Genomic DNA, 13,106 nt, shown 5'->3' on the forward strand with positions numbered 1-13,106 from the left:
TTGTTTCATATTGGATCCACTGGAGCAAAGATTTGAACAAGGTATCCTCTTTTCAGCACAATTTTGGGGGCAATCCGTATTAGAGCCATCGCCATCCAAGCATAGCAATCATCACCTCGTTACCTTAGAGGTATATCGCAATCTTCGGCTGATTTCTGCGGTCTGAGCAGCCAACAACTCAGCCAATTTGGCATCTTGGATAGGTCGATTCCGGCTTAGGGGTAACATAAATATATGGTATAAAACCTACATTAAATAAGAAGATAGATTGCCACCAAGGTGGTAGCCTGGTGGTAAGGGGGCGATAATTCCACCCGAGTTGCCCGGGTTCGAAACGCGTGGGCATCTATTAAATTCGGGGACTGGATGCCCCATGTCCGGTTGGCTTGTTGGCGGTTATGCTTTCCTTCTACCTGTAGCTTGGTGGACCTTCGGGTGGGGAGGGTGTGAGTAAAGTGGTGTCCACCCGTATCGAATATTCTTCTGGTGGGGCGGGGGCCTAGTGCGTGGGGTTTGCTACGCGGGGGTGGGCTAGTCCCTTCCTCCCCTCTATCCCTTTTGTATTAGCAAGAAGAAGAAGAAGAAGATAGATTCAATGTCTCTTGGTGGTCATAATGTTTTATTCCTCATGGCATTTATTTCTTTCTTTGAAAAAGAAACGTCCGACCCCTTCTCTTGCATTATGCACTCCGTATAAGTGTCATCTCGCATCTTTTAGCAAAGCAAGCTGGAGAAAAGAGAAGGGAAACGATCATACCAAGCAATTGATTGTGTCCTGTTATCTCCAAACTCCATGGCCTCATCGCTTCCAGTCACAAGTCCTCTTCCAATGGATCACAAATCCTGCGTCACCGAAAGCTCCGCTATGACTAAAACGGGTGCATATGCCGCTCTCCCCTACATGGCTTGTGCCGGTTTGCTATTCCCTATTTTCTTTCACCTTCTCTTAGCTCTCTTTCGTTCTTCTGTTTTTAAAACTCCTTTCTGGCTTGGTTGAGTTTTGTATGTGATGTTCTTGTCGAACCTCTCTCTCGTTGGTTTAGAAACTATTGCAAAATTTGAGTTGAAGACTCTTTCTATATATTATTTTCATTATCTCTTTAATTCTTTACTTTGAACTATTTAATTATCTTTAAAAAAACTTTTTAAAAGGGTTAATCATAAACTATATCAAGTTTGTTGTCTAACACCCAGTAACAATTTCTTGGGCTTCTTGTTTGGAAGAAAAATCATTTTGTTGAATAATGAAAGGAGGGTGGATCGAATTAGTGTCTCTTGGATTAACTCAAGAGACTGTATCTAGCTAGTCAAGGAAATAAATGATCTTTTATAATCCTAGATTTTCTCCAATATATATATCTATATCCCTCGTTAAGGAATCAAAAACACAGATGACTCACAATTTCTTAGGAACATTGCATGAGATATTTGAGATTTTCTAAGGTCTCTTTGAATAGATCTTGCTTGAACCATTTCCTTTTTGAAGCTTTCTAGTTTTCTTAAAATTTCCTAAAAATCTCAGTTTTCTTTGGGAACCATATATTTGTATTTTTGAAAGATTAATTTCAACATTCTAGAATCTTGCTTGAAAATGTTTTAGATAGCTGCCTATAATTTAGGGTTGGTTTGGTTGAGGGTAATCTAGCATGAAAAAAATAAATTCCATATTCGATTGCCATATTTGGTACAAAAGAAGGATGAAATAGATGATAAATAAATAGTAGATTCCACATAAAATAAATACCACCAAGGGGTGGTATTTTTTTCCAAACTAGATTATTGACTGAAGGTAATCTAAAATTATTAATTGTCGACAAAAATACTCCCACTTATATTAATATATTATACATATATTAATATAGTATAATATATTATAAACCAACTCTTAATTATATCAATATTTATATTGATTATATATGTTTATAACTAATATATTAGTTTTAATATATAAATAACTATATTAATCTCGCATATATTAATAAATGTAGTAACTTTAATAAATACATTAATTATATATTATTTACTATGATTAATATATTTTATTCATTATTTATTATAATTGATATAATAAATAATTTCATTATATTTAATATGTGAAAAATTACTACTAACAATTTTAAATGATAATAATATTAATTTATTAATATATTTATTATCAATTATTAACTATTAACAAAAAAAATAAATAGTTATTAATTATTAATAGATTTGACATGAGATTTATGAATAATTAATATATTTATTTATTTATAAATATATTTGTAAAATTTATAATTAACATATTTATTAATATATCAAAAATAAACTATAATTTTTTATAATAAGAAATATATTTTTATTACATGTACAATTAATTTAAAATTTTTATTATTTTATATAAATATATTTAAATATTCAAAATGGCCTTTTGCCAACTTTTATGTAAGTGGCCATAAGTAGCCAACAAATGGACTGAATAAAAACAATGTCACTACTTTAATCGTTTATGCAAAGGTATTGCTAGAAATTTGACGATATTCTCATATAAAATTTCTTCCAATCAAGTATAGTAATCTTTTTTCTGGTACTATTTTCCAGAGTAATTATTTTCACCATCCAAACATAATAAAATTTATTTTTTCTTCATAATTATTTTTTAAATAAATAATTTCCAGAATTTGTTAAATTACCTCATAATCTAGCATACCCAAACAAAGGCACCCTTAAGGCCTGTTCGGATGTACATATAGAATTGGGCTGAAAATTCTGTAGGAATCAGACCTGCTAGCTTTTATTTTCTAAGAATCTATCTAAACCCAACTTAGATCCTAGCTATATTTTGGATGCAGAAAAAAATCTATTTTTTTTTTCTTTTCAAGGGATTTGGGTTGAGTGGAGTTTAGTTGATTTAGAGAATATTTAAATAGAAGGCCTAATTCACAAATCCTATAAAATTTTTAGTCTGATTCCGTAGGAATATCCTATTTGACTAATTCTATAGGATCGGACTGAAAATTTTGTAGGAATTAGGTATGTTGACCTATGTAACTTGTATTTTCTAAAAGCTTATTAAACCCAGCTTAGATTATAGTTTTTGGGCCGTAGGAAGAAAAAAAATATGATATATAGAGATTTTTTTCTTCTCACAAAATTTGAATTAGATGGAGTTTGGTTGATAAGGCTACACTTAAATGGATGGCTTAATTTAAAAATATGATTAAATTTTCAACCAAATCCTTAAAAAAGAACAATACCCATAAATTATATTAACCATCTGCCTATCATTTCGAGAGGAAATCCTCCAAACCCCTGAATCCTAATACTCTATTATTTATTTATTTATTTATTTATTTATTTTTGGGCACATGCCCACGTGGCCTCCTTACTCTATGGCGCCCCTCTCTCATTCCTTTCATCTCCGCCGCGGGCCCCGCCCCCGGGCGCCGCCGAAGTGCTTCCACCCGCCCTCCTCCTCCGTCACCCCGCCTCTCCTCAGCGGCCTCCTTGCCTCTGGCTTCCTCTTTCACCCGGCACCCACGGTGGCGGAGCGGCACTGGAGCGTCTTGGAGGCGGCGGTCAAGCAGGGGGCTGTCGCCCCCTCGCTGGAGACGAAGGAGGGACGGGTAGCGACTAGCGACGGGGACATGGGCGAAGGAATGTTGGGAGGGATTCGGTAGGCGGCCGAGGAAGGAGAGCTCGATGGAGAGAAGCTGGCGGTGGGAGTCGAGTGCTTCGATTTGAGGCCGAGAGGCGGCACAGCAGTGAGATCTACTCCTATTAATATTCATCATTCATTCTCCTTCCATTTTTCTTCTAACTTCACCAAATTTTGATTTTAATGTTTTTGGTCTACAATTTTGGCAGTACTTTTGGTGATGTTAAACAAGGCGGCTATGTCTTCCTACAATTTTCCATATGTCAATGTCATGGCCCTCCTTCAGGTAGCTTCTTTCTCTGTATTAGAGGCAAGCGTTATGCAATCACTAGTTTTAGCCTCTCTTAGCTTAGTTCTTGTAATCAAAACGCTTCGGTCATGTTACTCCATTAAAGTCTTACTTGGGAAGCCTTAACGGACACCTTGTTAATTATGAAAAAGGGAGGTCTGATTCGTCTATAATCGGACGATTCCTATGGTTGGATTTGGTAGGCCCAGACTAATTTTTTGCAGGCAATATCATCTGTATTTTTCGGTTTGTGTTGCCCCGATTATATCATGTTGAATTAAAATTACAGAAATTTGGAAGTTTTGGGACCAAATATGATCTAGGAGATTGAGGAGTAAGATCCTATCGAATTTAAGTAGAACATAATGAGAATTTCCAAACCGATAAAGATGGGTTCTGGTTGCTGGTTACAGTTTGGTCATAGTTACTTGCTACAGATACAACTATCAGTAAGTTCATCAACCTCTTCCACAATTAATACGGACTTATGTACAGGAAAAAAAGGAGAAATGTTTGTGATTTATGATAATGACTGAAAGATAAATGAAATCAAATCTGCCTATGAATATATCCATATGTAGGCCATATCCATCAATACTAGTTAGAGATGAAACTTCAACATGGTCTTATTCAATGGATGAACCAATGCTTATTTGAAAGCACAAGACTTGGGAAAGCAACCGTTTGTTTTAGCTTAATATGTTATGTAATATAGTAAAATATTATGGTTTCTATACCCATTTTCTCTGAAGCAAAGTTTGCAGTACCGGTTTCAATACCTGTAGTGCTGCCACTTTGGTATTGTGTTGGTATAAGTCTGTATACAGTAACAACACTTGGTACACCCTCTGTACTTAGTCTTGTTCACTATCAGTATGGCATGGCATGCCTAGTATATGGTGATACAGTCTGGTACAGCAAACTATGCTCCAAAGTAACTAAATACTAAACTATATCTGATTTCCTTCTTTGCTGTGTTTACTTAAATTGGTCTCTTTACCTGCTACCAGCATATTAGAAAAAAAATAAATGAATTATACATCAGACACTATTTTTATTGTATTTACACTTTGCAACTCAGTTTGAGGCTCCATGATAGTTCTTGGTCAATCAAACTTATGCACATAGAATTTGTGTTAGTTGTCTCCCAACCTCTTCACTTGATTCAGGAGCATTGATGTGGCACAAGTGATATAATATATATGATTATTTTCCATAAGCATTTGTCATATTTCTTCTGTACTTCAGAGATTTTGTTATTTCATTACCATTGTTAGAAAAATCTAGTTTATGCTTAATAAACTTTCATCTCACATGGCTCCCAAGTGATCTTCCAACTTCCTTGTGTATGTATAAGACCAATTTTAATACAATATATGTATATGTATACTGCAGAAAAGAAACTGTTACACAGATACTGTTTCTTTCATCAACTGATGGAAAGATCAGTTAGTCCACCATATTTTTTTCCTTTACAGGAAGGAGATGGTTATGTATTCAGACTGTCTGTTCTTTGCTTAGACAAACTAATCTTTGGCTTTTTGACTCTTATTTATTTAAAGGTTTGTATCACCCCCATCATCTTGAAGAGCTTAAAAATGTTTCAACTTCTTCTCATTACTTTGTGTAGTTTTCAGTAATATTCAGATTTTCTCTCTTTATGAATGTAAAATCTATTGAAGTAGGCAGCTTTCCCGCTTATTTTGTGAACAAGCATGATACTTGTAATTCTGCAGATAATAGTTTCAACCATGTTGCTCTGTGCAATGAATCGTTGGAAGATCTTTTCTTTTACAACAAATGAAACCTGGAATATGTCAAATAAACCTGCAAACTTTGTACCAGTTGAAACGCTGCTGTGAACCCTTCCCCTATCTTTAACATATTTGCTTTACATGGTATGGCCAAACTTTGATAATTAGATGTGGCAATCATGTCTCTACTATGTGTAGATAATGTCTAGCCCTTTGTTTTTGCTGACAGCTTGCTTCAATGGAGTCTGTAAGGGGAATAAGTGTTCCCATGTATACCACCCTCCGACGTACAACTGTGGTGTTTACAATGGTCATGGAGTACCTTTTAACAAGGCAAACATATACCCCTTCTATTGTTGCTAGGTAAGTGGCATGTTTTTCATCTTACAACTTGATGTAATTTGTAGGTAGTATTACACCCACTAGCTTTGTTTTCTGTGGTTCTAAGCCTTTCCAAGTGGAATTGACATTAGATATGAAGTTCTTTTGGAATCTTTTCTTTTTAATTTGTTATTCTAGCAATGGAATCATCGTGTACACATGATCCAATAAGCACTTGTTGATTATCTTTCAACCATGGACGTCATTAGTTGTCAACTTTCTTATGGTGGTGAGCTTTGATGCTGGTATTCTTTTTAATTTCTCCACTGGAATTTCCTCTCTTTATGACATATTTCTTGATGATGGAAATGATTACTCTTTAGCGTGTCATTGACCGTCATTGGTGCATTTATCACTGGTGCTTGAGATGTATCATATGACAGTTATGGCTATGCTATTGTTTTTGTAACTAACATAACAACTGCAATATACCTTGCAACTGTAGCCTGACTTGATAATGCATGCAAACTTATTCCTTTTCTGTATCTTCATTTCTGTGGCTCAGCATAGACATGGCACTATTATTTGGCATCTTTGTGTTCCAGGGAAATCTAATGGACTCAATAGCTTTGGTCTCATGTGGTGTAATGGTAATAATGCACAGTCTAAGACTCTTAAGTAATTTGAGCTTTGGGACATTATGTTGCCTACATAATCATGATAGAGTTCTTCCCATTTATTGTAAATATTATACACAATTGTTTCTTTATTTTTTCAGGAGTCATATGTGCACCACTTTTATGAATTTGGGCATTTGTTTTCGGGTGGTTTGGAGAGGACCATTATATTCCCACATCTATATTCTCCTGGTTTCCTGGTATTACCGACGTTTTATTTTTTTTAAAATGCATGCATAAAAAAATACATATTCATTAATGCATACTTCCAATGTTGTCTTTGCATAGATGATACTTGTAAAATGCTGCATGCATCTCATCTTTTTTTTTTTTTGATACAATAGCTACTCATCCTACTCTAGTGTAGGTGTAGCCAACCGAATCAAAAGCAAGGACCTGGCACAATGGTGCTGGAAGGACCTCCTGATGAATCCAAAGGACCTCTCTAGAATGCTGCGCCGCATAGATAGCCACCTAATCAGCGGCTCGGTTTGCCTCCCGGTAGGCATGCACAACCTGAAAGGTGTTGTATCCTCTTAATATCTGCCGAACGTTATGAAGTAGAGGGCTCCCATCCCCCCTCCACATCTCCTCTCGTATCCAATCTATCACTGTGGCTGAGTCCCCCTCCAGGATGATGCGCTCCGCTCCCAATCGCCGGCTCGCAAATGTAATATCCTCCCAAGCTGCCCTGAGCTCTGCCCCTGCAGCTGACAACCCAACAATGCGTTGGCCTCCCACAGCAATTAGCTCTGAGTCGTGGCTCCTGATCACAAAGCCCGCACCTGCTCTACCTCCCTCAGTGGCAACACTGCCATCGAAGTTCACCTTGAGATGGCGGAAGGGTGGGGGCACCCAAGAGACAAGGATAAACCTGGGTGCTGTATCAGCAGAGTGAGTGTTACAGATATCTCCAACCATCCCAAATGAAGTTATCGTAGTGGCTCGGGTGAGCTTAGCAGCCTGTAGAGTGGCTCTCTCCACTACCGTACTCAGTGACACCCACCGGTCTTCGAATATCCGGGTGTTCCTGTCCAACCAAATGTGATACGCCATGTAGGCGCAGGTAATTCCCCACTCCATAGTCCTCAGGCTCTGCATCGCCTCCTTCATCTGGAGTAAAAGATTATCAGTTGATCGAGTGGTCTGTGGCAAGGTAAAGGCAACCCTACTCCAGATCTGTGCTACTCTCGGGCATCCTCGTAGAATATGGCTGATGGACTGCTCCACCTTCGGGCACCACCCACAATACGGAGTGATCGTGACACCTCTCCTCGCCAGCACGCTCCTCGTAGGTAGGCACTCCCATGCCACCTTCCATAGGAATAGGGCCACACGAGGATGGATACACATCCTCCAAGTCCACCTACTGTCTATCTGCCTAGGCACCGCCCTGCCCAATGCCTCCTGTAAATTCGAGGCCCTCACCCTGGATCTACCTGTGGCGGCCCAAACCAGTCTGTCCGCCACCTCCCCCATGGGTAATGGCATGGACAGAATCCTTTCCGCCAGCTGCTCCCCGAATGCCTCCCTAACCAGCATCTTGCTCCATCTGCTCTGGCCCGGCACAATCAGATCGCTGACTCTGCAACTCTTCAGTCTCGCGGAATCCACGAAAGTCGGTGTTTGACATAACGACTGCTCGAGAACCCAACTATCCTCCAATACGTCAATGGATCTGCCATCACCGACCGCCCATCTCAGCGCAGCAAGCACCCTCGGGGCATAGGAACAGATCACCCTCCAAATGTGGGAGAACTGCCGCCCGGCCTGAAAGTTTGCTGCTGACATGCGAGTCCCATACTTGGCTCTCAACAGGGTGCACCACAGGCTATCAGTCTCCAGTAAGTATCTAGCCGCGTGCCTCGCCCCCATCACCTCCTGCCTCGCCACCAGGGACTGGATCACCAAGCCCTCCTGCCTAACCGGCTGACATACTACCTCCCATGCCACCAAATGGATGCCCCTCCTGCCCTCCTGTCTACCCCACATGAAGTTTCCGAATAACTGCTCCAGGAACTTCAAAAGCAACGCTGGCACCGTGGTGTTCGATAGCAGAAATACGGAAATCGAACTGAGTACAGACCGCACCAGTGTCACCCTAACCATCATCGAGAGAGCATCCATTTGCCACCCCTCATCCTTTAATGATCATCATCTTATGCTTAGTATTCTGCATGAAATCCCTGAATAGTCAATTAGATGCTACTCATGCGGTGTTAAGCTAAAAAACAGATAAAGCAAGTTGGGGGACATGCTCATTGTCAACAAAAGTAACATGCACACATAAATAAGTTGTCACAGATATGCACCGCATGGCTGTAGTTGATGTTAAATATATGTGATCTGCAACCTGATAAGTTTCGTATCATGCATATTTTTCTTTGCTAGGTCATAATCTATGCCTTAATATGAGCATAGGTGCGCAAATAAAATCCCACTTTCTATATTTTGCTAGATTATTTTCTAGGAAATCTTGAATTCTTGACTGATGATCGGTTCTGTGATTTTTTTGACTAAAAAAATACAAATTTTGTTTAAAAGTCAATATGCTGCTTATCCAAATAGTTGAATATATATATATATATATATATATATATATATATATATATATATATATATATATATATATATATATATATATATATACACCTCTCTCTCTCTCTCTCTCTCTCTCTCTCTGTGTGTGTGTGTGTGTGTGTGTGTGTGTGTTACAAATGCTATCTACCGGGTCTTTATTGGAAAAAAAGGGGAAATGTTTGACAACCAATATTACATGTTTTTCTTACTGATTGCTTTGAGGCTGTCAAACAGTTTTAATGCTGTCCACTCACATAATTGCTGTATTTTTTTTTTTTTTTACTTTGCAGGTTGTTTTACTCCTTTCATGTATAATGGCATTTCTGTTGAACTACACCGTTTTTCTGAACACAACTGTTAACTCTGCACTCACTCAAACAGTGTGTGACAATCTGAAGGTTTGGTTATGTACTTACAAGCCCTTTTTTATTGTGGTTATTCTTGCAATCATGGCACCTCTTTCTGATGCATCATTTCACCTGCAGCATTTTAGGATTTTTTCACAGTGGTTTCGTGGGCTTCCTTATGATCCAGTGAGTCTAATCTTCACATCCTGATGGTTCTTCCAACCTATTTTACATTTTAACAGTCTGAAACTATTCTGTACTTTTCTGCAGCTTAATGTTATTGGGCAGTGCCTTGGTTTCCTTGGCTCTGGCTTGTATGCCTATTGTAAGCTCAACGGAAAGTAGTCTTTGGTCAGCTGAGGCTTGTTTAAAGTCGCGTGCTCTGCTTGAAATTCCAAAGTTGCGGCCTTCTGAGAGTCGGATCTAACAAGAATTTTTATGCAGAGAATTCTTATCGACTTCTCAAGTAAGAAATCAAATTTTGATCCTACCTGGCAGTGCTCCTTTCTCTCTCTTGCCGGTATGTCAGCATGCCTGTGGATCAATTATTATATCAATACCTATAAAAGAGAACTTTAGATTGGAGACGAAGCATCTTTTGATACTGATTGGCCGGCTCTTTGACAATCATTGCTAGCCATTATAATAAGAGTTAATGGAAGTAAATCCTGGTGTTATTCGTTCGAGTTCCTGTTTATAAAATAAAATATTATATTTAACTGAAATATCATTCTTATACTTGGGTGAACTGTGAAAAGTAAAATAATTGCTTCTGCTTCTTCCATATTCTGCTTCTTGTGAATATTTATAAGACATCTTTGATAGCCGTTTTATCAAGAAGGCTACCAAAAACTCTTTTATAGCAATTACTCAAATGATCTGTGCTATAACTCAGACACGTTTATTAGACTAGGACTGCAAATTATCTGAGCCAAGGCTGCTCATGCATGGATGGTTTGCTGAATTCAAACTTGAGATAAAGTTTAGCTACAAATGTTCGAGTTTGGCCTAGGCTTGACTGTGGCTTCTTCCTTGCTTGAACTGGCCCTATGATAGGTTTCATAGCATGGATGTCCAACGCGTGGGATCTTTTTAGGCTTCGAATCACCATAATCTTCATTCTTTTTAATGCTAGCTGCGAGGCAACCTCCAGTAAGGTAAATGGCAAGTCAATGATCATTGACTTGCATACTCATCCCAACTGAGAAATTTGAGTCGGCGGAGAATTTAGAAAGCTAAAGTAGACAGGGATGGCAAAAACTAACCCAACCTAATTCTATTTGAAACGAGTTTGGATTAAGAGTCTTTTAGTTAGGACTGGGTACAGATCAAATTTTCTGATATGACATGTTAAATGGGTTGACAATGAGTCAAAGTTCCAGCCCAACTCAAGTCATGAGGATAGTTTACTCCGGCAGAAGAGCTGAGGGAGGCCGGGCCATTTGACGGAAATGAAAGGCTTTTTCTGAGTGACTTATTCATTCTTGGGGAAAAAAAAGAGGGAGCTTTTTACGCCCAATCATTCCAGATAATGTTTGCATCCTATGTGGCTGCTGACGTAGAGTTAGCCAATGCTTATTTTTTAGATACCGTTGTTGCTTTTTCTCTAAGAAAAAGAAGTTCACTATGACTTAAGCATCGGTATTGATTGAGAAGTTTTCGGGCAAGATTTTATGTGTGTTGTCTTTAATTGACCCGAAGCAACCTGACCCATTGCCACCCCTAATTGAGCCAATTTTCGAGCCAAATCTAGCCCATTCTTCATTTTACCGGCCAAATATCGCCCAACTTAGATCATTTATAGCACTTGAGTGAGATTGATGAGCCACTTGCCAACCCGAGCTCATAGGTAGCTCGGTAAAATTGCATCCTCAACTAGACCCAAGCCTGGTAATTAATATCATCATCCTGAGGACCATTGCTTAGCTGAATTCAGAATATTTTCACTATTTTAAGTCATTGAGTCTATGAAGACGGAAAAAATGCTGGAAGGCACTTCTCCTGGTATATAATACAGGATCCAGATGATTCGCCTCACAAATTCATGTTGGTAGGTTTCCAACATTTTCCTTTAAATTATATAAAAAAATAGTGTCAGGAGTCTGGATTTGGAAAACAAGCCTAAGAGTCCAAAGTTTCCTTTAACCCGGAAATTGAAACATTATTAAATTAAGAGGAAGGATGATGACTTTGGATCTAAAAAGTTTTAATTGTTTCGAATGCATAAATAAGCCAAAAATGTCGAGTATAAGTTTTACATATAGAATAAACAAAATCTAGGCGCAAACCGATGGAGGCTGGATTATGTTGTGCAACACCAAGGCCAAACTCAAGAAATATTGCAAATGACAATATCATAATGTTATAACTAAATGGTTACAAAATGAAAAAGATTTTTTTTATATGTATACCCTCTCATATAAAATTGCTTGAATACTCTTATAAAATTACTATTTACATGTATATCTTCCTTCTTGTTTTTTTTTGCATATGAACTCATACCATCTGACGTCGTTAAAAAATAAACGGCTTAAAACTAAAATGACCGAAATACCTTTATAGGTAGATATGCAATATATATATATATATATATATATATATATATATATATATATATATATATATATATATAAGAATATATACGCAAATAGCAATTTTACAAAGGCATTCATACAACTTCTCATATTTAGAAGGATATATATTCAAAAAATTTATTAAAAAAAAATCAAAACTTGGCTGAAATTTGCTAAGTCTTTTATGATTCAGTTGGATGGACAAGTCAAAAAAAGATTGAGCCACATTATTATTATTATTTTTAAATAATGACTCGGTCAAGTTGAAATATTAGGTGATCATTTTGATAATGTTATTCTCTATTTGATTTTGATATAATTATCATTATTGAATCTTTGACATCTATATATTCTTCATTATTTTTAAAAGATTAAATCACATCAAATTTAAATTAAATATAGATGTTTAGACTAGTAAAATATTTTTTAGTGATTTATAAATGTTGAGTTGTTGTTTGTTTTTGAAGCGAGAATTCCGTAAAAGCAACATGATCATGTGACATGATAATATTAATCTTTTTTGCCATCTTTTTTTATTAAGAATAACCAAATTATCTTTACTAAATTTTGATTATTTTTTATTAGTTTTTCTTAAGTATATATCCTCCTAAATATGCGTAATTGTATGAATATTTTTGCAAAATTGCTATTTGCATATATATTCTTATAAAGTTTTCTTTTTGTATATCTACCTGTAAGAGAATTTCAGATATTTTAAATTTAAATTATTTATTTTTTATCGACGTTAGATGATATGGGGGTATATATATATATATATATATATATATATATATATATATATATATATATATATATATATATATATATATATATATAAAGAAGGGTATGCATACAAAATAAGTATTTTATGAGGATATATATATATGCAGATAGCAATCTTATGAGGATATTCATATAATTTATATATTTT

At 36.8% G+C, this 13,106-nt stretch overlaps 1 protein-coding gene across 3 annotated transcripts; it reads left to right on the forward strand.

Annotated features, from left to right (window-relative positions):
- Nucleotides 1-2,684: 2,684 nt before the first annotated feature.
- On the forward strand, nucleotides 2,685-10,388 carry LOC103711490 (UDP-N-acetylglucosamine transporter UGNT1). 3 transcript variants are annotated; one of them, XM_008797646.3, is made up of 9 exons: nucleotides 3,314-3,740; nucleotides 3,844-3,920; nucleotides 5,660-5,821; nucleotides 5,907-6,040; nucleotides 6,564-6,648; nucleotides 6,777-6,875; nucleotides 9,546-9,653; nucleotides 9,741-9,788; nucleotides 9,873-10,388. In XM_008797646.3, exons 3-9 carry the CDS (start codon nucleotides 5,819-5,821, stop codon nucleotides 9,945-9,947), a joined length of 552 nt encoding a protein of 183 aa, XP_008795868.1. In that variant the 5' UTR covers nucleotides 3,314-3,740; nucleotides 3,844-3,920; nucleotides 5,660-5,818; the 3' UTR covers nucleotides 9,948-10,388. The 3 variants fall into 3 exon arrangements, with proteins under 3 accessions (XP_038985668.1, XP_008795867.1, XP_008795868.1); XM_039129740.1 differs by lacking the exon at nucleotides 5,660-5,821 and having other exon boundaries at nucleotides 2,685-3,740; nucleotides 9,546-9,663; nucleotides 9,873-9,973; XM_008797645.4 differs by lacking the exon at nucleotides 5,660-5,821 and having other exon boundaries at nucleotides 3,253-3,740.
- The last annotated feature ends 2,718 nt before the right edge of the window (nucleotides 10,389-13,106 follow it).

The sequence above is a fragment of the Phoenix dactylifera genome, chromosome 1 (assembly GCF_009389715.1).
Source record: "Phoenix dactylifera cultivar Barhee BC4 chromosome 1, palm_55x_up_171113_PBpolish2nd_filt_p, whole genome shotgun sequence".
Taxonomy (NCBI): domain Eukaryota; kingdom Viridiplantae; phylum Streptophyta; class Magnoliopsida; order Arecales; family Arecaceae; genus Phoenix; species Phoenix dactylifera.